General features: G+C 40.4%; 1 protein-coding gene across 4 annotated transcripts in view; it reads right to left on the reverse strand.

Moving 5' to 3' along the window:
- Positions 1-22,497, reverse strand: part of ccdc88c (coiled-coil domain containing 88C) — a 68,414-nt gene that overhangs the window by 40,172 nt on the left and 5,745 nt on the right. For all 4 annotated transcript variants that reach the window (XM_004917066.4, XM_004917067.3, XM_002933201.4 and 1 more), the window contains exon 3: positions 18,144-18,252. In XM_004917066.4, coding sequence (XP_004917123.2) covers positions 18,144-18,252 — 109 coding nt within the window. The remainder of the gene's footprint in view (positions 1-18,143; positions 18,253-22,497) is intronic.

A 22,497-nucleotide genomic window follows, 5' to 3' on the forward strand; every position in this document is an offset into this window, starting at 1 on the left:
TGACTAAATAGATTAGAATAAATTAGGATAAATAGATAATAGAATATCCCACTCTACAACATGCTTCTGCTTTGCAATTACTGCTACAAAACATGAGACAGGGCATGATGAGGCCCACATGACAGCCACCAACCCGCTGTGCAGCACTGCTTTTGGTGTATAGGTATAGGAGCCTTCTGGTAAGGTTGAGAACGGGGCTTGTTAAAATGGCATTAGGGTGTGAAAATGTGCTTTGTTTACTACTGCAACCTACTGGAGTTCCATTTCATTATGTGCAATGCACAGTTTATGCAATTAAGAAAACCCAGACTAGCATAATTAGGGTTTATAGAAAATGTTAAAGGAGCTGTTTACCAGAAATAGAGATTTTTGTCAGTTGCTTTCTATTTCTTTAATTGTGACCATTTCTCGAACGTTGAACTTTAAAGTTTAATTTTTGACATTCTCATATCTTCCTGGAGCAACTCTGGGAGTGAGGACTCTGTACACTGTTCTCATTTTATACATTAGTAGATACATTTGTTATTTTTGGCCCTGCTGAGGATAACCACTGTGTTTCATTGAAAGCAGCTGTCAGAATTGATACAATAGTTGTTAACACTCTACAGGTGAAGCTGGGAAATGTATCAACTAATGTAGCAGAGTGTAAAAGTTTAAAAACTGCACCTGGATTACTGACCAGACAGAGGAACATTAGGCCAATGACAGGCAAGGAGATTAGTCGATCTACGATTAATCTCCTCTAGTGGTGGCGACTAATCTCCTTGAATGCTTTCCCACTGGCCAGAATGTAAATCACAGGTAGGAAAATATACGTGTTGCTTCGGCTTTTCGAAGCTGAAAACTTTGGGTGACTTCGGAAAGACAAACTGACATGTTTTCATTCTAGCGATTTAAATCTCTACAGTAGGAAAGCATTTGAGGCGATTCAACGCCACCACTAGAGATTTAACCTGTCTTGCTGGAGGAGACTAACCTTTGCACAGGGTTGGACTGCGCCACTGGGACACCGGGAAAATACCCATTGGGCCCCTGGCCATCGATGTTCTCCCCTGATGGGTTTCACATACGTCGGGTGGGGGGGCCTGCAGGGGATGTGTCTGGCAGATATACCTTGGGGGGTGCAGGGCCCCTGGGGCAGTAGCCACAGTGGGCCCTGCACCCCCCCCCCCCCAGTCCGACTCTGCCTTTGCAACATTTGCCTTTGCAAATGCTGCTTTTAATAGCAATTACATTTACAAATAACTTTTAAAGCACTTAAAATGTTCAATAAATTCTAATTGGAAAGTTGCTTGGAATTATGTTTTCTTTTATTAGGGAAAAAAATATTTTTCGGGTTGACATGTCCTTTAAAGTGTCAACTTCAATTTAAAATAAAATATGTGGGCACGTAAAAAACATCTCTAAGGGCAAGGAGTAAAACATAAAAAGCATCTGAAAAATGCCTCAAATTGGAAAAGTGTTTGAAAAGTGAACAATCTCTTGAAATAATAATAAACATTTCCAAAAAATACCAACAATGGTTAAATAGAGAGAATTTATCCTCTCTAAAATTCGTAAACACCTTCAAGCACACACTGCAGAATTAAAAGAACATCAGGACAAAAAGTGACCAGAAAACAATTTTCAGGCCCAATTATGCCGGTAAAAGATTATCCATTCAGGAAGCTGTAGAGCAGTGGCGGTATTCTCATCTTTAGCAAATGTAACAAATGGTATTACATAGCAGAATTTAGCTGGAATTCTGTTATTGCACCTGTGGAAGCACTGACAAGCATTAGGAGTTGGTTCTTGGAGATGAGGCATAATAATATGGGGATGGATGTGATGCTAAAAACTGTCTATTTCTTTACAAAACTGCATTTATCAGTAGAAATTATGAAAACTAAAAAGGAAATTAGGGAATAAAAATTAATTTAATCTCACTGAATAAAAAAACAGCAGTAGAAACAATTATGCAGAGTAATATTAAGTTCAACAAGAAATTAAAATAGAAAAAAAAATAGTACATTTCCAGCAGTATACCTCAAGCACCTTCACAATCTACAAGTAGAATTAAATACCAACAAATGTTTTACAATGCATTTCAACATGACCTGTTGTGTTTAAGCACATAACTAATTCCTCAAGGCACCAGGAGAAATGACCATTTTATAAGGTTGTGCAAGGCCTCTATTGATTACTTTGACATTTAAAGTTTAACTAAAACAGCTTTGAAACATGTTTGGAGATCAAGGGTTAAATCCTCCACCCTTACGTAATGTGGTGGAAATATGGATTAAATGCCAAAGGGAACACAGCCAGGATACTGCTGTTTATATAGGACATGCCCAAGCCTAGCTAACAGGAATAGACCATGATGGTTAACCAATTTAATTTTAAAGCAATAAGTTACAAGCCCCTTAATGCTAATCATCTGGCTCTGTTTGCAGTATATCTGGTAAATTGTTATGTGCAGCAGAGAAAAGGGATGTGAGGCTCAGTGATCTGGAGCTGAATTGTGTTTAATATATTGCATTAAGGGCTCTGGCACACGAGGAGATTTGTCGCGGGCGATTTTTAAAAGAGCGATTTGGCGCCAAGACGAGCGACAAGACGCCAATGCTAAATCAATGGAAATCGCCAGCGTCAAAACATACAAGGCTACTTCAAATCGCCTGCTGTTTCAAATCGCACACAGACCCTTTTCTGAGCGACTTGAGTAAACATGAGGGGGGGTTAACTGTTGAGTGTACCATGGGTAGCAGATCGCCTGGAGCTCAACTCGCATGAAATCTCTTTGTGGGTATTGTCGTGGCGACTTGTCGCCAAAGCGCCAGGGGGAAAAAGCGCAGGCGACAAATCTCCTCGTGTGCCAGAGCCCTAAATGAGCAAGAAGTTTTATGGTATCTCTTTGTATAGCCTTTGGTATATTAAGAGGGTTGTTGCTGCAGCTGTTATTCTAAGTCATTCTTTACTGGACCCTCATCTGTGAATTAAACAGGAAAAAATAGGTATAGGTGATGCTACAGCTAGCACTTGCAGCTGCTGCATGGGGGCCAACTGTAAAGAAAGACCACATAACATCAAGGCTGCATATTTAATTGCAAGCAGTGAACTGCCTGTGTTACAGATCTCATAATCTGTAATGAAGGCAAAGTCTGTTGTTGCTTCTCAATAGCAAGCAAATGCTGAAGAGACAGCAAGCTAACTGAGCATTACACTGAGGGTGAAGATACACAGAGCTACTTGTAGCAGCTACTGGTCATGGCTATTAAAATAGACAATGCTGATCATTTACTGATAATTGTCTCTATGTGTGTTTTAGCAGAGGCAATTCTCAGTATTGTCTATGGCAGGGTATTTTCTGGAGTTTAGTAGCCATAAAAAAGTAGCTGCTATTTCACCCTAAGGGCTGTGGCATACGGTGAAATTAGTCGCCGCGCAACAAATCTCCCTTGTCACGGGCTACTAATCTCCTGAAATGCTATCCCACCGGCTAAAATGTAAATCACCGGTGGGATGGCATTTCGGGAGATTTGTCGCACGGCAAATATACAAAGCATCAAATAACATCCTACACCACACCTACTTGATGTGAGCCATCTATAAAAAATATATTTGGTGTTAGCCATCTCTAAAAATAAGGGGGACGTTAGCCCCATACATATGTCAGTTAACTGAAGTAAATATTTATGGGGGGGGGGGGGGGGGAGCTTTCAGCCACAGGATCAGACAAACCAATTATACAATATAGGCAGGCAATCTGAGATAAACTTCCCCAGACATTAGGCATGTAACATTAAGGGCTCTGGCACACGGGGAGATTAGTCGCCCGCAACAAATCTCCCTGATCGCGGGTGACTAATCTCCCCGAGTTGCCTTCACCTGGCACACGCGGCGGCGCGATTTCGGGAAATCGCCGAAAAAGACTTTTATTTATTTATACCATAAGCTCAGTCTAATATTATAAAAACTCTAAAACCACATGCCACATACATCTAGGTAATACAAAACTGCATTAAAAGTCAAAAATACATGAGTAATTCCAAAACATCAGGTTTACTGCCTTTGCTCTACTCTGCCCATTCCCCACCCAACAGACCCAATGCAGTATCAAACAAGGCAGCAGCTGTGATGGGTCCTTTATTGTTGCCATCTGTTGAGCTGATAGCTGTGAACCATGCCATTAACCAGCATTCATGAAAGATTAACCAGCTTTCACTGCTATTGAAATCAACAGCCTAACTACAGGGGTGACAGAGGACATGACAAAACCACACTGACAACGATCAGACAAGTCAACATAAGACAAAGAAAAATGGCTCAAAAGGGGTTAAGAAATATACTGTGCACAATAAGCTTGTGTCAACTGTCGTTGGAAGCCAGCCTTACTCATTATAGAACTCATAAGCTACCCTGCATGAATAGTTCATTAGAAACCAGACTCTCTGGGACACAGTGGGGATCATTAAGAGCCATATAAAAATTTAAATATAGGATGCTTAGAATAAATAAAATGCTGGTCTGAATGCAACATGAGGAACAATGATTACTAGCTACTCTTTAAAACTCTGGCCAGGATGGAAGTTGATGGGAGCAACAGATCTACAACAGGGGGCTGAAAGTTGTTGGTGAGAAATGACCATGCTTACCAAGTTAGATACGTGCAACATTTGTATATTTAGAAGAAAGGAAAAGAACCAAATTAGCCATGCATCTGATTGAGTTTGGAAAGAATTAAAGGCATTTGCAGTAAACTGGGTTAATTTATGGTTTGTGCATGTTGGCAGTACATATATACAAAAATATTAGGTATTGTAATTAAGTAGTATAATGAAATGTCCCCAGTTATGCTCCAGGGTTAAATAGCAGCCTCATAGTGTGAAAATAAAGCTTATCAATGGCAGCAGAAATTTCACAGGTCTCTATTAACTGTATAATATTGTTAGGAGCATATCTATCAAAGGTTAAAAACAGAGCAAAATATTACTAAAAATCATATGAAAATTAACAGAAAGCTGGGGCGTCACTCTCTGATAAACTGTATTAGTGAATGCTTTCAGTGGACAGCGGACTGTAGCAAACTCTTTCACTTTTTGATAAATATGGCCCTAGGTTTTAAGTCAAGAAGACACAGACACTAGCATTCCAACTCTTGAGGAACTTACTCAAATAAAGCTGGCCATACACGGGCAGATCCGCTCGCTTGGCGATGTCGCCAAGCGAGCGGATCTTCACCTGATATCCCCACCTACGGGTGGCGATATCGGGGAGGCATGTAGGCGAATTCGATCGTTTGGCCCTGGGGCCAAACGATCGAATTCTGCACGCGGCAATGGGGCAGTCGGTTCGGGGACCGCATCAACGAGCCGATGCGGTCCCCGATCTGACTGGATTTTCTAACCTGGCCGATCGATATCTGGCCAATTTCAGGCCAGATATCGGTCGGCCAGGCCCCTCGGTTCTGCCCCTACACGGGCTGATAAGCTGCTGAATCGGTCCAAGGTACCAATATCGGCAGCTATAATCGGCCCGTGTATGGAGACCTTAAGACTTCTGTAACCTGCAACAAAGAGAGGACTAAAGGTGGCCATACACGCACCGATAATATCGTACGAAACCTCGTTTCGTACGATATTTGGTGCGTGTATGGTATGTCGGCGAGTTGACCGATATCGCAGGAAGCTGCTGATATCGGCCGACTCGCCGATCGGACCAGTTTGAAAATTTTGATCGGGCGCCATAGAAGGCGCCTGACCAAAATCTCCCTTCAGCGCTGAATCGGCAGAAGGAGGTAGAAATCCTATTGTTTCTACCTCCTTACCTGCCGATTCAGCCCTGAATGGTGTGTGGCGGATCTGACGATGTTTCGTGCGACCGATGGTCGCACGAAACATGGTCAGATCGCCACGTGTATGGCCAGCTTAACTGTCACCTAATCTTGTTCTGTGAATGCTTGTGTGTAAAAAAAAAAAAAAAACACCTACGGGGATATTAACAAATCTGTTTGTTGTTAGGGACACCAGACTTAGACAGTTGAGGAAAAATTTATACACCTATATCATGTTTAGTGATTTTTAAGTAAAAGCACAATAGAAAGAATATGATCTAGTGGGAAGGTGGAAGCTAACCCCACAATAGTCTTACTGAACACACCAAACAACATGAAAATGGAATGAATTCTCTAGCTGGCATGAAATTAAATGTTATGTAGTGATAAAGTGAGAAACTTTAGCTCCTTTTGTAATAGTGTCAAAGTATGACAATTATATTTTTATTAGTTAAAAAATCCAGCACATTTATACGAAGGGTGAAGACACACGTGGTGATTAGTCACCGCAACTAATCTCCCTTTGTGTCACGGCCCTTATGAGGACAAGAAAAAGCCTTTTGGCAGGACTGCCATCAGATAACATAGGACTGCATATTACTAAAGGTGGCCATACACGGGCCGACTATAGCTGCCGATATCGGTCCCTTGGACCGATTCGGCAGCTAATCGGCCCGTGTATGGGGAGAGCAGATCGGCCTGGCCGACCGATATCTGGCCTGAAATTGGCCAGATCTCGATCGGCCAGGTTAGAAAATCTGGTCGGATCGGGGACCGCATCGGCTCGTTGATGCGGTCCCCGATCCGACTGCCCCATTGCCGCCCACATAATCCGATCGTCTGGCCCCAGGGCCAAACGATCGGATTATTATTTTTTTTACCTAAATGGTCCCCGATATTGCCCACCCGTAGGTGGGGATATCGGGGGAAGATCCGCTCGCTTGGCGACATCGCCAAGCGAGCGGATCTGCTCGTGTATGGCCACCTTTAGACTGAAGAGCCTAACATCCCAGGATGCCAACTTTAGGGGGCGGCCACAGAAGATGAAGGCAGATAATACCGATGAAACTGGTATTTCTACAATTGTGTTATATGGTTAACCCTTTTTGTGCCATTACACACAGCAGTCTGAACACACAACAGTACTGAAAAGTTAAGAATACAAAAACATTTCATGAGGATAAAGAAGAGATTCCCAAAGAACAAAAAACTGCAAACACATTTGCAAGAGCACAAATATTGTGCAATTTCTTTCACCAAATGTGTACAGTACACACAGGTTTCTATAGGTACCTGGCCTACAGCAGTAGCTGATCTGGCTCTAGCTTTACTCTTAATCTTACTTACAGAAAATGTGAGGCAGATGGGCAGACTCTCTATGCAGACCTATTGTTTAAATACTAAGTAAAGACCTGCAATTACATCAATGAAACAGAAGTATGTAGAAAAACATTGTATCAGCATCATAAAACCTAGCAACAGTTCAACTCTCTCATTTACACAACCTGTCTTCAACCACAGCCCCTGCTCTGTAGTGTACCACATTCTCTATGCCTCACAGACCATGTGCATAAATCATGGGCATATTTACCATAACTATGGGTTCCTTAACATGTTTTCTTGCCTGAAAACATAAGTGGGTCGCATGAACATCTGACTATTTTTCCCTGAACATTCAATATTAATAAAACAAATCCCCAGGGCTGTTAAGTGTCTCTAATCGAATATAATACAGCTGGTCTTAATGATTTTAGAATTACTTCCAGTGAATGCCAGTTTACTAATTTACATTATAAACAGATTCTTATGTGAAAATGGAGTAAAGCAATGTATATTATTGTTCTGTTTATTATCAGTGTATAGTTATTGCCAAAAATATGTATACACAATTCCATGATTCCATGCTCATTAATCTTTTAGTAGGTTATGCTTTGCATGTTTAGATACTGTTAGAAGTATCATTGGACCTTTAGTGGTAAGGAGCAATTTAAATTCATTTTAAAACATGACATTATTCCCAGATGCATCCTAACTGTGCATGTACTAAAGTTCTAAATCCTAGACAGAATCCCTTTATATAAATATACTCTGAAAGTAACCCAAGTCGCTGGGTCTAATATTTTCAGTCAATCCACTTCACGCACATGTCTTCCCTGTCTTTCCATCACACTTACAATTAATCACTGCAAATGAAAAAAACAGGTTTCTTTTAAGGGGCAGTATACCTCCTAGTATGAAATGAATAATAGGGTTCGTGCTGAACATACTTTTTACCTGGTAATCTAATTGTCTACCTCAAAGGGACCAAACATGGAGTAGCTACAGTTTCCTTGTTTGCTCTGTTTAGCTCAAACAAACAAGATACAATATGCTTTTAATGCATATTGCAAGTTTCAACATTTGATCAGGGACCCCCTTACAAGCTTTTAAAGATATGAAAACAATGCTCTCACTTATTCAGTCATAGTTTTACTAATACCAAGGCTAGCCCCACAGTTTAGGAACAAGTGGTTCAATGTATTGTGCATTCAAATCTGCAACTATGGATTTCCTGTCCAGCAATACTGTATCAGCATCACAGCAGGGAACATTATGTCAAGAGAGACCACTTGGGTCATGGACTGGTTTCCCCATGATGCTGCACAAGCCTTGTAGGATTGCAGACCCTCTGGGCATATATCAGAATAATTAGCTTGCTGCGTAAATCTCTGAACTGGGAAACATGAGATCTAGGCCATGCACTGTCCTTATGGATAACTGTAAAACCTTCTGGGGCTGATTTACTTACGAAAATGATCAATCAACCAGTTAATTGACAGTGGATATTGTATCTACAGTGGATATAATATCTATATTGCACATAAGGATAACCACATGACCTTTAATGAAGATTTTTGCCCTTACAAAATTAATTTATCTCACACATAATTAATCTCTTTCAGAATAACTAAATATTAAGCAAACTGTCATTCTGCCCACTTTCAGTCACATTTAGGTCAACAATTACTTGAAAACTATTTTATTCATGCACACAACAAACAGGAGTTTTTACACAATCTTTATGAAATTAACTAATGGGTATCTCCAGTGGTGTAAACAGCTGGATCACATGCAACACTTAAAAAATCACGGGTCACCCAAGATTTCATGTGCATCACAGGTCACTCGTGAATTGAGGGCACCCTTATAAAGGAAGCAGGCTGGGTTCCCCCATGGCTACAAGGTCTGCTTCTCTTTAGGACAGTGGCACAAAGGGAGATTAGTTGCCCGAAGTTGCCTCGCAAGGAAACGTTGGGTGACTTGAGAAAACCAAAGCGATGCGTATACCATCCCCAGGTGATTTACATTCTTGCCGGTAGGATGGCATGTCTGGACTAATCTCCCCATGTGCAAAACATGACAAAATACTCAGAAACCACTCCACCTATTCCCTATTAAGAAACATTCCATAGCAGAAAAACAGGTAAGAATTATTATTAAATGGCTACCAACACAATAACAATCAAAATTAATTAAGGTACAAGGAAGCACACTAGAAATACGAAATGCAAACATAAAATCCTAGCATTTTTTGCAGGATTCGGATGCAGCCGAATCATAAGCCTTCAGCAAAATGAATCGAAGACCAGCAGAGACATGTGCCTAAGGAGCAATTAGGAGGAGAACCACATCTCTGATGTCCTCCAATGGCATAGCTCCAACACTAAGGGGCTGATTTACTAACCCACGAATCCGAATGGGAAAAATTCCAATTGGAAAATGAACATTTTGCGACGTTTTCGTATTTTTTGCGATTTTTTTCATCGCCGTTACGACTTTTCATAAATTGTTGCGACTTTTTCGTAACCATTACGACTTGCGCGAATTGTTGTGACTTTTCCGTAGCCGTTACGATTTGCTCGTATCTTGTCGCGACTTTTTCGTATTGAGCGCTCGTAAACTGCGGGCAAAACTTTCAGACTTAAGGTGGCCATACACGCACCGATATTATCGTACGAAACCTCGTTTCGTACGATAATCGGTGCGTGTATGGCATGTCAGCGAGCCGACCAATATCGCAGGAAGCTGCTGATATCGGTCGACTCGCCGATCGGCCAGGTTAGAAAATTTTGATCGGGCGCTTAAAGGTGGCCATACACGTGGCGATCCGACGATGTTTCGTACGACCATCGGTCGCACGAAACATCGTAAGATCCGCCACACACCATTCAGGGCTGAATCGGCAGGTAAGGAGGTAGAAACAATAGGATTTCTACCTCCTTCTGCCGATTCAGCTCTGAAGGGAGAATTTTGGTCAGGCGCCTTCTATGGCGCCCGATCAAAATTTTCTAACTTGTCCGATCGGCGAGTCGACCGATATCAGCAGCTTCCTGCGATATTGGTCGGCTCGCTGACATGCCATACACGCACCGATTATCGTACGAAACGAGGTTTCGTACGATAATATCGGTGCGTGTATGGCCACCTTTAGCATGATTTTGGAAGCCTCCCATAGGACTCAATGGCACTCTGCAGCTCCAACCTGGCCCAAGAAAAGTCCCGATACTGAAGCTTGAATGAATTCCGAAGTCGTAACGCTACGAAAAAGTCGCGACATTTTGCGAACCAGTCGTAATGGCTATGAAAAAGTCGCAACAATTTACGAAAAAAATACCAATACGCAAAATACCAATCATTACGAAAAAAACGCATTTGGACGCCTTCGGACCGTTCGTGGATTAGTAAATCAGCCCCAAGTTGTAAGCATGGAGCAGGAGAGAGGGGATGGTATCAGGGCTGCTGCCTCAGACAGTATCACCCCCCAGCAGCCCCACTGTATATCTATATAAATACACACACACAACTTCAAACCTACCACTGAAAATTTCTGAATGAATATATATATATTGGACAAATTCTTTTAATTACATTTTATTATGCAAAATATTGTTATTGGGTAAAGGGCAAATCAGAGCAAGGCTTCTCCAGTTAGCTTGGATTCAAGCATTTACATCACATTAGTCAGTAACTTTAGACGAAGTTCAGTGCAAGAAAAGGCTACAATTGGCCATTTTTTGCACTTTGCATAGTGTCTTCTCCCTTGCAAGATTATAAAAAATGTCCAACAACTCACCACAGGGAAAAAGAGGCTTAAGTGCAGGGTAGGGGAGCGGATGTACATTTTTTTTGAAGAGCAGGCACTCACTGAACAAATCTTCAGGCAGAATTCTTGATTAAAAAGTATCTTTACTTACGTGTTTCGTGTTTACAGACACTTAATGGGCCTATGATTGTGTCTGTGAACAAGAACCGCGTATGGTGGTACTCCAATGATGTTACTTTTTAATCATGAATTCTACCTGAAGATTTGCTCAGTGCATGCCTGCTCTTAAAACAAACAAAAAAAAAAAACACATGTGTTCTCCCTTATCTGAATACTAGCAGGACTGTGCGTTTCATTTTGGAAAACAAAGACCTGCCTACTAGCTCTATGGCAAGAGTGCAGCCCACAATAAGCAGCACTCTATCCAAGAGAGGCTGTATGTAGGCATCTTCCCTCTCACCATCTACCAGTCCCCTAACCTGTGCGTCATTCAGACACACAAGTTACAGAGGGTTATGTTGGTGCTATAGCAGGCAGTATGGACAAGGTTCGGTTGCAGGTCCTGATGCAGCGCTCTACCCGTCATGCTGGATCTGGTGTGATCTTTATACCCATATTTATGAGGTTTCCCATGCAAAAAAGAACAAAAAACCAGAATGATTTTTGGTCTTATTACAAACTGCATCAAATTGCTCCATTAGGACAGTAACAAGCTTCACCGCATTTGAGAAATAATGGATAATGTACTGTTCGCTACACAATAATAAATTTGTGTATTGGACATATAAAGCTGTTCTGGATGTTTACGAATCATATAAATACGCATTACACCATGACTAGACATTTATTAAGGGCTTATTTCTTCACATTTTGTGTTTAACTACTTATAGGAAAAGTATAACTAAAAATTTTTAACTAAAAAATCTATTCTACCTTCCCCCAATAATTGCTCTATCCTGAAAACCATTTGTTATTTTGAATACTTCAGTAGAAAATACCTGTAAAAAACTTGGCTTCCTGTCATTTGAACAAAGGCGATATGGCGATGCTGGGGAAAGTATCAGGAGATGGATCAACTATGCAGCAATCGATTGATCGAGCCTAGCCTGAATTCTGTACTAGGAAGGAGTCAGGCTAGGCTCAATCGATCGATCGCCGCATAGTTGATGCATCTCCCGATACTTTCCCCGGCATCGCCGTATCGCCTTTGTTCAAATGACAGGAAGCCGAGTTTAACAGGTATTTTCTTCTAAAGCATTCAAAATAACAAATGGTTTTCAGGATAGGGCAATTATTGGGGGAGGGTAGAATAGATTTTTTAGTTAAAAATTTTTAGTGTTACTTTTCCTTTAAGGAAGAAAGTACCTTTGTGAAGATTGTTAGTGGAGTGAATTAATAACCTGTAGGATATACATAACCTGTCTCAGAGAAAGAGGTTCTAAATAAGAGTTTGTGGAACTTTAATATTTGATGTTGAAAATTCAGAGTGAGGGGCCCCTCCTATGTCCCTGCTGAAGTTTTTATTGGTTAGGGTGTGCTTTTAACCAATTTTGCCTCTTTATTTTGATTTGCGTTAATAAAAATGTTATTTTCTTTAATGTTATTTTCTTTTTAAATGCTGTAACTGATAGTTACATGCTAAACAAGGATTTAGTTCATATGAATCAAGTTTTGTACACCCTGTGAAGTTAATATAACAAATAATGCTTAGTCTCAACCTTTCCTAAGTTTGGGCTGTATTAGAACAAATCTATTTTAGTTACTTTGGAGCATAGTGATCAAAAAATAATGGTATTTAATAAAAATATTTAAGTATTTTAATAAAAGTAGATTGAATATAATGCAACTTAACATTTAAGTATTAAATAAAATATTAATAGATTGCCAAAGAGGAAATCCAGTAGGAAATAGATAAATTAAAAAAAATGATGATTGTGCACATACTACAATTCTTTGGCAGGGATTCAGCAAAAGGAAAAGCAACAGCATAGGTATGTACCATTTATTGGCAAGCCAGTCCTTACACTTCCTTAAAGCTTCATAACAAAATGACAATGTTACATTCTTTTGTTGCATGTGGTCTATCTGAGATGGGAATAGACAAATAATATTTTTAGATGCTTTCTTCAGAGGTTGGATATATTGGGGATTTCCAGCACCTTGCAACCATCAACCCTCGTTTACAGTAAGTACATTGTAAGAATAAGCTACAATGTAAGAATAAAAAAGCTATTTATTGGACTGAGTATATGAAACTATAACCTTTAGTGGCAGATGGAAATGGAACAAGGCAGTAGCCTTTGGCCAATCAAGCTGATACATTGACAGGTCAGATGAAATCCACATTATTTGCTGAATTTGATTCCTCAAGGTTTTGGAGCCCTTAAAGGAACAGTTCAATGTAAACATGAAACTGGGGTAAAATGGATAGACTGCACAAAATAAAAATATTTCTACCATAGTTAGTTAGGAAAAAATGTAATCTATAAATGCTGGAGTGAGCACATATCTAACATGACCATGCCAAAACTCTACTTGCTGCTTTCAGCTCTCTAACCTCTAAGTTAGTCAGTGACTTCGGGGGGGGGGGGGGGGCACATGGGACATAACTGTTCAGTTAGTTTGTGAGCATGCAGGTCAGATTCAAATGCAAACTAACTGAACAGTTATGTCCCATATGGCACCCCCTCAAGTCACTGATTGGTTACAGACTGCTAACAGCTTAGAGAGCTGTAAAGAAGGAAGTAGTGTTATGGCTATTATGTTATACATCTGCCAACTCCAGCCTTTATAGATTACATTTTTGCCTAACTATATTGAAAATATTTTTTATTTTGCGCAGTCTGATTTGCCCATTTTCATTTCTACACTGAACTGCTCCTTTAAAGTATGCAAATCAGCAAAAACAAAAAGGCCCCTAAACATATATAGTCATATATAAATTCAGTCTGCAACCTCGTAACACTGGATCCTACAGGCAGCTGTCTAGGGATGTTGAAAGCCACAATATGACAGCTGACGTACGGCAAGCTGACTTCTTCAGATAACTGTAGCCTACCAAGCCAGGTGCAATTGCACAGCTGCTGATCAATGAAAGGGGGCTGGGAGAGACCAAAGATAAACAAAACAACTGACAAACTGTAAGCACGACTCTTCATAAATGGGGTCTTTAAAAGACTTTTGCCAAACTGCATCACACAGAAAACTTAAGCAATTTGAGGGGCAAAAATAGCTCAACAGATGACAACATACAGTGGGCTAAGTATATCTGCTACTGAGTAAACATATTCCCAAGGATAAAAAGGTCACATCTAAGAATGACTCCTGAGACTGTTGGCAACTCTTTGCTTACTACAGAAAGCAGATCAGAAAGGTTTATGTCACACACTGAATTTTTTTTTTTTTTTTTTTTTTTTTTAATAAAGGTCAAGTAAGGTTTTTTAAAATGCTGTCATATCAACTGATGCGCCTGCTATGGGAAATCCTGTGTCTAAGGATCTTGTATTCTAATGTTATGGAACCTATTAATTTAACGGAATATTTAATAAATTTGTTTTTAACTACTAGAAAACTTTAGTATTATGGAAGTCAAATGATAACAATATAATAAATTTGTTACTATGTATTTACTATGAAAGCTTCATTTTAAGACTGTGGACTATTATTGGTGGGTAAACAACAGAAGATTGCTCCCAATTCAATACATTTATAAGACTAAAACTGTTTTGTTGTACAGGCATAATTAAGGGATGGTTGGATGTCTGAAGCATTGTGAGTGAATAAATACACCTTTTGCATCAAATCAGTGTGTGACTGGTGCAGGTGGCATAGCGCTCACATTTTCTGGCAAAAATAGTATTGTTTTCCCCAAGCAGAGTGCAGGCTCAATTTATCCACACCTCCAGTGGAGAATCAAGTACTTGTATATGGCAGCAGCTCATAGGTTATTTAAATATGCATGGATATTCTCACACTATGGGGCAGATTTATTATATGGTGTAAAAAAAAAAAAACAGACAAAATTCGCCAGACATCAGAAGGCTTTGCTGTTTAAAACCAGGCTAATTTTCTATGTGTTTTTCTTAGAGAAACTTCCTCTAGAAATAATGGCATCATATCTAGTGTTTGTACAGCATAATATAAAACACACCTTAATAAAGTCCCCATTTATTTCATACAACTTTTTACAAAATGTTTACATTGTTTTACAAAGTATAATAAATAGGCCCTAAGACTGATTGTCCACAGAGCTGTGAAATGCCTTGTCACCGGCAGCAATTGGTGTTGTCGTTGGAAAGGCCTACACATAGTTTTGGCTTTCTGAAGGCAGCGTTGCATGACTTTGGAAAGTGAAGAAAGCGATGCTTAGGCCTTTCCAACTGCAACTCCTATTGTTGCCAGTGGAAAGACATTTCAGGGTGGTACAGACCTATCACAGAGACTAACTCGCTCACTGGGCTATCAATCTAGGGCAGTGCTGTCCAACTGGCGGCCCGCGGGCCGCATGCGGCCCGCGACCCCCCTCTGTGTGGCCCCCCACCTGTCTGGCTGCTTTGATGGCTTACCTTTGAGTAAGCTTTAAATGGTATCAGTACTGAGATTAACTGGCCCCCTGCATGGTTCTCACCTCAGATTCAGGCTGTAATCCCTCTGTATTGTTTAAAAATGTTCACCCCCTGCAGTGTTCACACCTCAGGCTCAGGCTGTAATCACTCCCATTGTTCACTTCTTCACACCTCAGACATAGGTACTGTAGGCAGAGTATGGCACATACAGCCAGCATAGGGCAGGTAGAGTATGGCACACACAGGCAGCATAGGTCAGGGAGGGTATGGCACACACAGGAAGGGTAGGGCAGGCAGAGTATGGCACACAGAGGCAGCATAGGGAAGGCAGAGTATGGCACACACAGGAAGGGTAGGGCAGGCAGAGTATGGCACACACAGGCAGGGTAGGGCAGGCAGAGTATGGCACACAGAGGCAGCATAGGGAAGGCAGAGTATGGCACACACAGGCAGGGTAGGACAGGCAGAGTATGGCACACAGAGACAGCATAGGACAGGCAGAGTGCTACCTGTGTGTGCCATACTCTGCTTGCCCTATGCTGCTTGTGGGAGGTGAACCTGGCAGGGGTTTGTTGTGGGAGTTTGTTAGCAGTTCGAAATAGCCATTAAATGGTCCCTAAGGTGTATTTAGGTGTACTGGGGGTTGCTCTGCTATCCACAGGGGAGGACGAGGCATATGGAATTTAAGGGTGTCTTAATATGACATAATTCTTTCACAAATGAATGATGGTTGATATCCCCACAGTAAGGACAAATCATTTGGGATTTTGCTGTGCTACCACCATTGTGATAAAATAGGTGTGGTTTGAAGTGGGTGTGGTTTCAAAAAGGGGAGTGGTCAAAACTGGCTTCCATTAGCGGCCCTCCACCATGTATGCTAGAGAAATTCCGGCCCTCAGCACCGTAGAAGTTGGACAGCACTGATCTAGGGTATTCGTGTGTGGCTGCTCCAGAACAACTCCCATCTTAAGCTGGCCATACACGTGGCGATCTCACGATGTTTCGTACGACCGTCGGTCGCACGAAACATCGTCAGATCCGCCACACACCATTCAGGGCTGAATCGGCAGGTAAGGAGGTAGAAACAATAGGATTTCTACCTCCTTCTGCCGATTCAGCTCTGAAGGGAGAATTTTGGTCAGGCTCCTTCTATGGCGCCCGATCAAAATTTTCTAACTTGGCCGATCGGCGAGCCGACCGATTTCAGCAGCTTCCTGCGATATCGGTCGGCTCGCTGACATGCCATACACGCACCGATTATCGTACGAAACGAGGTTTCGTACGATAATATCGGTGCGTGTATGGCCACCTTTACTCTACCATTGCTTAAGTGTTCTTGTGTGGTAAGTTGGTAAGTGCAATGTAAAATACCAATTACAGACACAAGGTTAGTCATATACAAACAGAAGGCAGTATTTCAATCTCTTTATCAATGCTTTATCCTGTTATCAGTCAAAGTAGGCGCATTCTGCAGCCCCACAGCTAACATAAATAGTAGAGGTTGGATTATGATGTTTATTTTGTACTTACAGAATACAGACATGTGGCGGCAGGTTTATCAAATTAAAAAATACACTACTCCCAGGTTTCTTAACACACAACAAAACAGTTTCTTGGATGGCTGCACAATGATAAAAGTTAAAAATCTCATTTGTGTTGGAATGAGGGAGGGGGAAAAAAAAGTGGAGGAACCATTGTTAACCCATTCAACCTAACAACTGCACAAAAGATCCCATAGGAATCAAGTTTCTGTCAAGCAGCATTGCTTATAAATCAACTTATAACCAGATCAGGTTTCTTAGGGGAACATTATATTGACCACTTGAGCTTTGTCAAATAATAAAACATTTTTTTTTTTTTTGCTCCGATGACATATCTCATTTAATAGATATTTAGTATATAGAGTGCATTTTATAGAGACTGCATATAATTTCCATCAAGCCTTGTCCCACAGGAGCTTATTATACAACACTATTACCATGGTCATATATTTTACCACTTTAGCCCACCACTGGATACTGGACATCATGGTGCTAAAGCAAGATTGGGCCTTATCCAAACTGAGCCACAAAGAAGAAATAAAAACTAGAGTGAAATTGTACACTGTAGGGTTAATATTTGTTTTTACTGAACCAGAGACCATATCCCTATCCACAAAAAACAGCACCAGATGATTACATCTACTGCACACGATACAAGCTCTGTACTATGACCAATACAGTCCCTATAAAAAGAACACAATCACTGGGTTATTGGCAAGAGTACAGGAAATGGGAACCTTCTGATATTTCCTGTTATCGCTTTCTTAAATAATAAAATATGACAATGTGGAAATATTTTTGTGAATAAATAAGCAAAATCAAAGAAAACACTATCCAACACAAGCAGAAAAATGTCAATTCATTGAGTACGGTAAGTTAGCAGTCATTTATTTGACATGCCGCACTAAAAAACCCTATTACATATAATGGTTATTTTCAGAAAAACAGTTAATGGTGGCAAGTAACAAAGCAATGCCAAGTTATTTTAAATAACTTGCAGCTCTCTAAGTACTGTGTCTCAAACACTCAGAATCCCTAGGGAGTGCAGTTCTCAATTGCTTGGAAATTCTCTACTAATAGTATTGTCAGTTGCATTCATTTTTGCTTTTCCCCAACATTCTCTCAGGAATCAAGATGCATACCTGGTAATAGGCCTTAATGTGGCGCACCAGTATAGTAAGGTTCTGAACACGCAGGTTGACTTCATTGTTCACATGCTTGTTGACACGTTGATTGGAGGGCCGAGGATCTCTATTGGACAAATACAGTATACATAAAAATGTATTATTCATATCAGCATATGGGGTATTCATTTATTAAAATCATATCTCTTCTATTAACCTTGAATGACTTTAATATGCTACAAATTCTGGGGAAAAAGGACCATCTACACATCTGTCATTAGGTTCTAGGCAAATTGTTTCCAAACTGTGGGTCTGGCCCTCCTAAAGTGGCTTGGAGCAGTGGCAGGCCACTTATTTCTCAGATTTGACAAATACTTAAGTAGAAGCAGTAGTTAAGAGCATGCCTGGACTGAGAAATGTACCTGCTTAAAGTGTGAATGGCTTAAAGTCAGGTCAAACTACATATGCCCTGGGAATTGTGGACTTCAGTACATTTGGATATGGCTTACAGATGTGACTGTGTTTTGTATGGCTTTCCTTTCCCTTGAAAAAAAAAAGTAATTTAAGAATGGAGGATCCAGTTTCGCAGTAACCCTTAGGCTTAGAGTTTCATGCACGCATAGTCTAGCTCTGTAATGCCAACTGATGATGAACCATGACTACATCACCCCTCATAACATTAGCAGTTTGTTTCAGAAAAGTCTGAAAAGGGAAGTTAAGAATGAAAAATGAATAGGAGGAAATATTTGTCTAAAATCGTTTTTTTGAATTCACTTTTCAGAACTGCATGTTACAGCTTCCTAATGATCCAATACAGCATGATGGCTCAGTAGGCATCCCTACTGCCTTTCAGCACTAGGCTCCTGGCTTTCATTCCAGTGTGTGAATGTGATAAGGACCTTAGATTGTAAGCTCCACTGTGGCAGGGACTAAAGTAAATGATGTATTAACTCTGTAAAAGTGCTACAATTTGTCTCAGTGCTATATTAATACCAGTTAATAAAAATAAATAGAACAAATTATCTTTGCTGATTTCGCAGCAATCTTATTTAAGGGTAACTGTTACCCTAAGAAATAATTCCAAATCAGTTTAATGTTAGTTAAACAAAATAAACTTTACTTATACCATATAAATTAATTTCAATTTTGTTTTTTCAGCCGTGACATTCACAATCACAGCAAGCGGGCAGATGCCTTTTATGGACACTGTTACTAAAGTTGGCCATACATGGGTAGATTTATGCTGCAGATTCAGCAACTTTTTTGCCCATGTATTGGGACCCCCAACGACCCGACCAATATCTGGCCCAAAATTGACCGGTGTCCATTGGACTGGGTCTTTTTTTTGGTTGGATGGGGGACCGCATTGGCACATCTATACGGTCCTCGCTCTGACTGTTCTGATCTCCATCGTTGTAATTCGATCGTGTTTCATGTTAAATTTGCAAGGACTTTTACTATACAGTTTTTTTTTATCTGTAGGAGACAGGCCCCCTTTAATTGTGACCTCCATTTAAGCAGAAAGGACGGGTTCCAAAGAACAGACAAGGAACAGACATCCAGTTCTGAATACTTCTACATAAATAATAGCACTGGCAGTGAAGAGAAAGTGACAAAGCAGCTGATTATGGCAGGAAAAGTCATAATTCTCATGTTTCAGCATGTATATAGAGGATAAAAGGGCTTGCACAGTGACCTTACAGAAAAGGGGGAATCCCAGTGCCTATCAGCTGTTTATTATTACTAGGTCTACTGCTGTCCACCCCTAGAATTTAACTATTATTCACATTCAAAGTGCTTACCTACCCAAGGAGGTCCTTACCACCAATATGAGCTGTGCATGTGTCCAGATAAATGTATTAACTTGAGATGCAGCCTGAGCTCTGCATTCAAATATATATTTAAACAGACCAGTAACTCCCAAAAAAATGTGAAGGGATTTGTTGGATTTTAAAGTAATACTTCTCTGCACAGATCACCAGTGTGAATTTGCTTTAGAGGTGCTTATCCAGTTTAGGGTCATGGCCCATGGCCATTTTATTGCCGGTGGAAAGACATTTCTGGGAGATTAGTCGCCCGCAAAAACCAAGATTTACTGCAGGTGACTAATCTCCCTGTGGGCCACGGCCCTTTAAATGTATGGGTCAGCAACTGAAACTAAAATTGGGCTGAAGGGCTCATATTTTAATTGCAGATAACAGATGAGCTGTTTATAATACAATGGGTTAAGAAAAATAAACACAGGTCAAAAGCCATTTGTGGCTCTCTACAGAACTACAGAGTTAAAACCTCTCTCCTATTACATAGTTTATTTGTAAGTGCTGTATTAACCAATGTAAACTATTTGGATTACTGGAGATATCAAATCAGTTCATTTACACTGATCATAGGAGGATGATTAAATGATGCAGGCTCTCCAGTCACAGAAGAGTCTCTGTTTCACAGACAAAGCCACAGGTGATGTGGAGAGAAAGACTTTTGGCTAGGAAAAGCAGCAACGACAGCACCTGAGCTTGTTCCAGTTCCCAGTGGAGGTGTGATCCCTTGTCACCATGGCAGTAATCTACGAAAGGTTTCATAAACTGGGACAGGAGACTGGTCTCAGCTTTACATTTATTCTACCAATGTAACAGAATATGTGGTTCCCATTTGTACAGGAAAAGCAGAGATGGAGTTAAGTTGGTTGGCATATAAAGAATGGGTGTTTGTGAAGAACTCTTCTCACACCTCATAACAATTTATCTCCAACTGCCACATTGATGAGATGGTGCAGGATGATTTATGTAAGGCTTACTCACATATCAGTATACTATATGAAGCCCTAGTCTGCAAGGAACAGAAGCAGAAATGCAAATAGGCTTTTCTAAAATACAGGGCTCTCAACTTTTTTTTCTCTCAAATCCCTCATGATTATCATCCTCATCATCAAAAGGTTCTACCCAGGTAAAACTAATATCATAATATAGGTTAAAATGGCCATAAACAAGCTGATAAAAGCTGCCGACTCAAGCTTATTGGCTTGTGTATGGAGCCCTTAGGTGGGCCTGCCAGACCACTGTATGGTCTAAAGGTGCCAATAAATGTGAAGATTCTCGTGACCTCGCCAAGCGAGCCTATTTTCACCCGATATCCCCACCTACGTGTGGGCGATATCGGGGAACATGTAGGCTTATTCGATCATTTGGCCCTGGGGCCAAACGATTGAATTATAATGGTGACAATGGGGCAGTCGGTTCGGGGACCGCATCAACGAGCCGATGCGGAACCAGTTTCCACTGAATCTTTTAACCTGCCCGATCGATATCTGCCCAATTTTGGGCCAGATATCTGTTGGGTATGGCCGTCGTTTCTGCCCCTACAGGAGACGATAAGCTGCCGAAACTGTCCAAGGGACTGTTACCAGCAGCTACAATCGGCCCATGTATGGCATTTGAAAAGTATTCAACAGACCTTACCTTTTGGTAAACACAGACCTAAACATTGCAGCAAAAGGCAATTAAACTTTGGTTTCCTAACTCTTTTTTACCTACAATATTTTTGTTGGAAACTGAAAGTCAGTATTATATATATATATATATATATATATATATATATATATATATATATATATATATATATATATATATATAGAGATAGATAAAGAAAAACCCACCAGCACACCCGGTGTTGCACTAAATAAACGTGCAGGTTTTACCTGCTTATAATTGCCTTGCTGTGCCAGTATCTATGCTGTTCGAGTATTTATTTATACAAATAAAGTAAGATTTCCTCAAATGGGTTACAGGACATTTATTGACTATACATAGTCATAGATGTTATAGATTATTCATACCTCAGATTCAGGCTGTAAACCTCATTGTTGTTTATACCTGTAAGCCCCTGTATTGTTCACACCGATAAGCCCCTGCACTGTTCACTCCCCAGACTCAGACTGTAAGCACCCACATTGTTCACACCTCAGACAGACTGCAGCAGACTGGCATTGTGTGAACTTCGCAGGGGTCGGTTCTGGCAGTGTGTCAGCATTTGGAAATAGTTGTTTACACATGGCAATCATTGAGATCTTTCCTTTCATTCTCTAATTTAGGGATCCTCATTATTTTTACTCATGAGCCACAATAAATAATTATATGTAAAAAGTGTTGGTGAGCACGGTGAGCATGAAAAAAAAGTTCCTTGAGGATCTGGTAGCCACATGTTTCTATGCCAAGTTCTAAGCCAAAGATTTATGGGCACCTTCCCCATACTTTGAAGCCACAGAGAACACCACCAAAAGTTAGTATTATTACTTTTCAAACATAATTTTTGACTAGTGGTTATTTGCAACTGAAGGATGATGATAGCTGAAATATAAATAAATCTTTTTTAAAGG

The sequence above is a fragment of the Xenopus tropicalis genome, chromosome 8 (genome assembly GCF_000004195.4).
Source record: "Xenopus tropicalis strain Nigerian chromosome 8, UCB_Xtro_10.0, whole genome shotgun sequence".
NCBI classification, from domain to species: Eukaryota; Metazoa; Chordata; class Amphibia; order Anura; family Pipidae; genus Xenopus; species Xenopus tropicalis.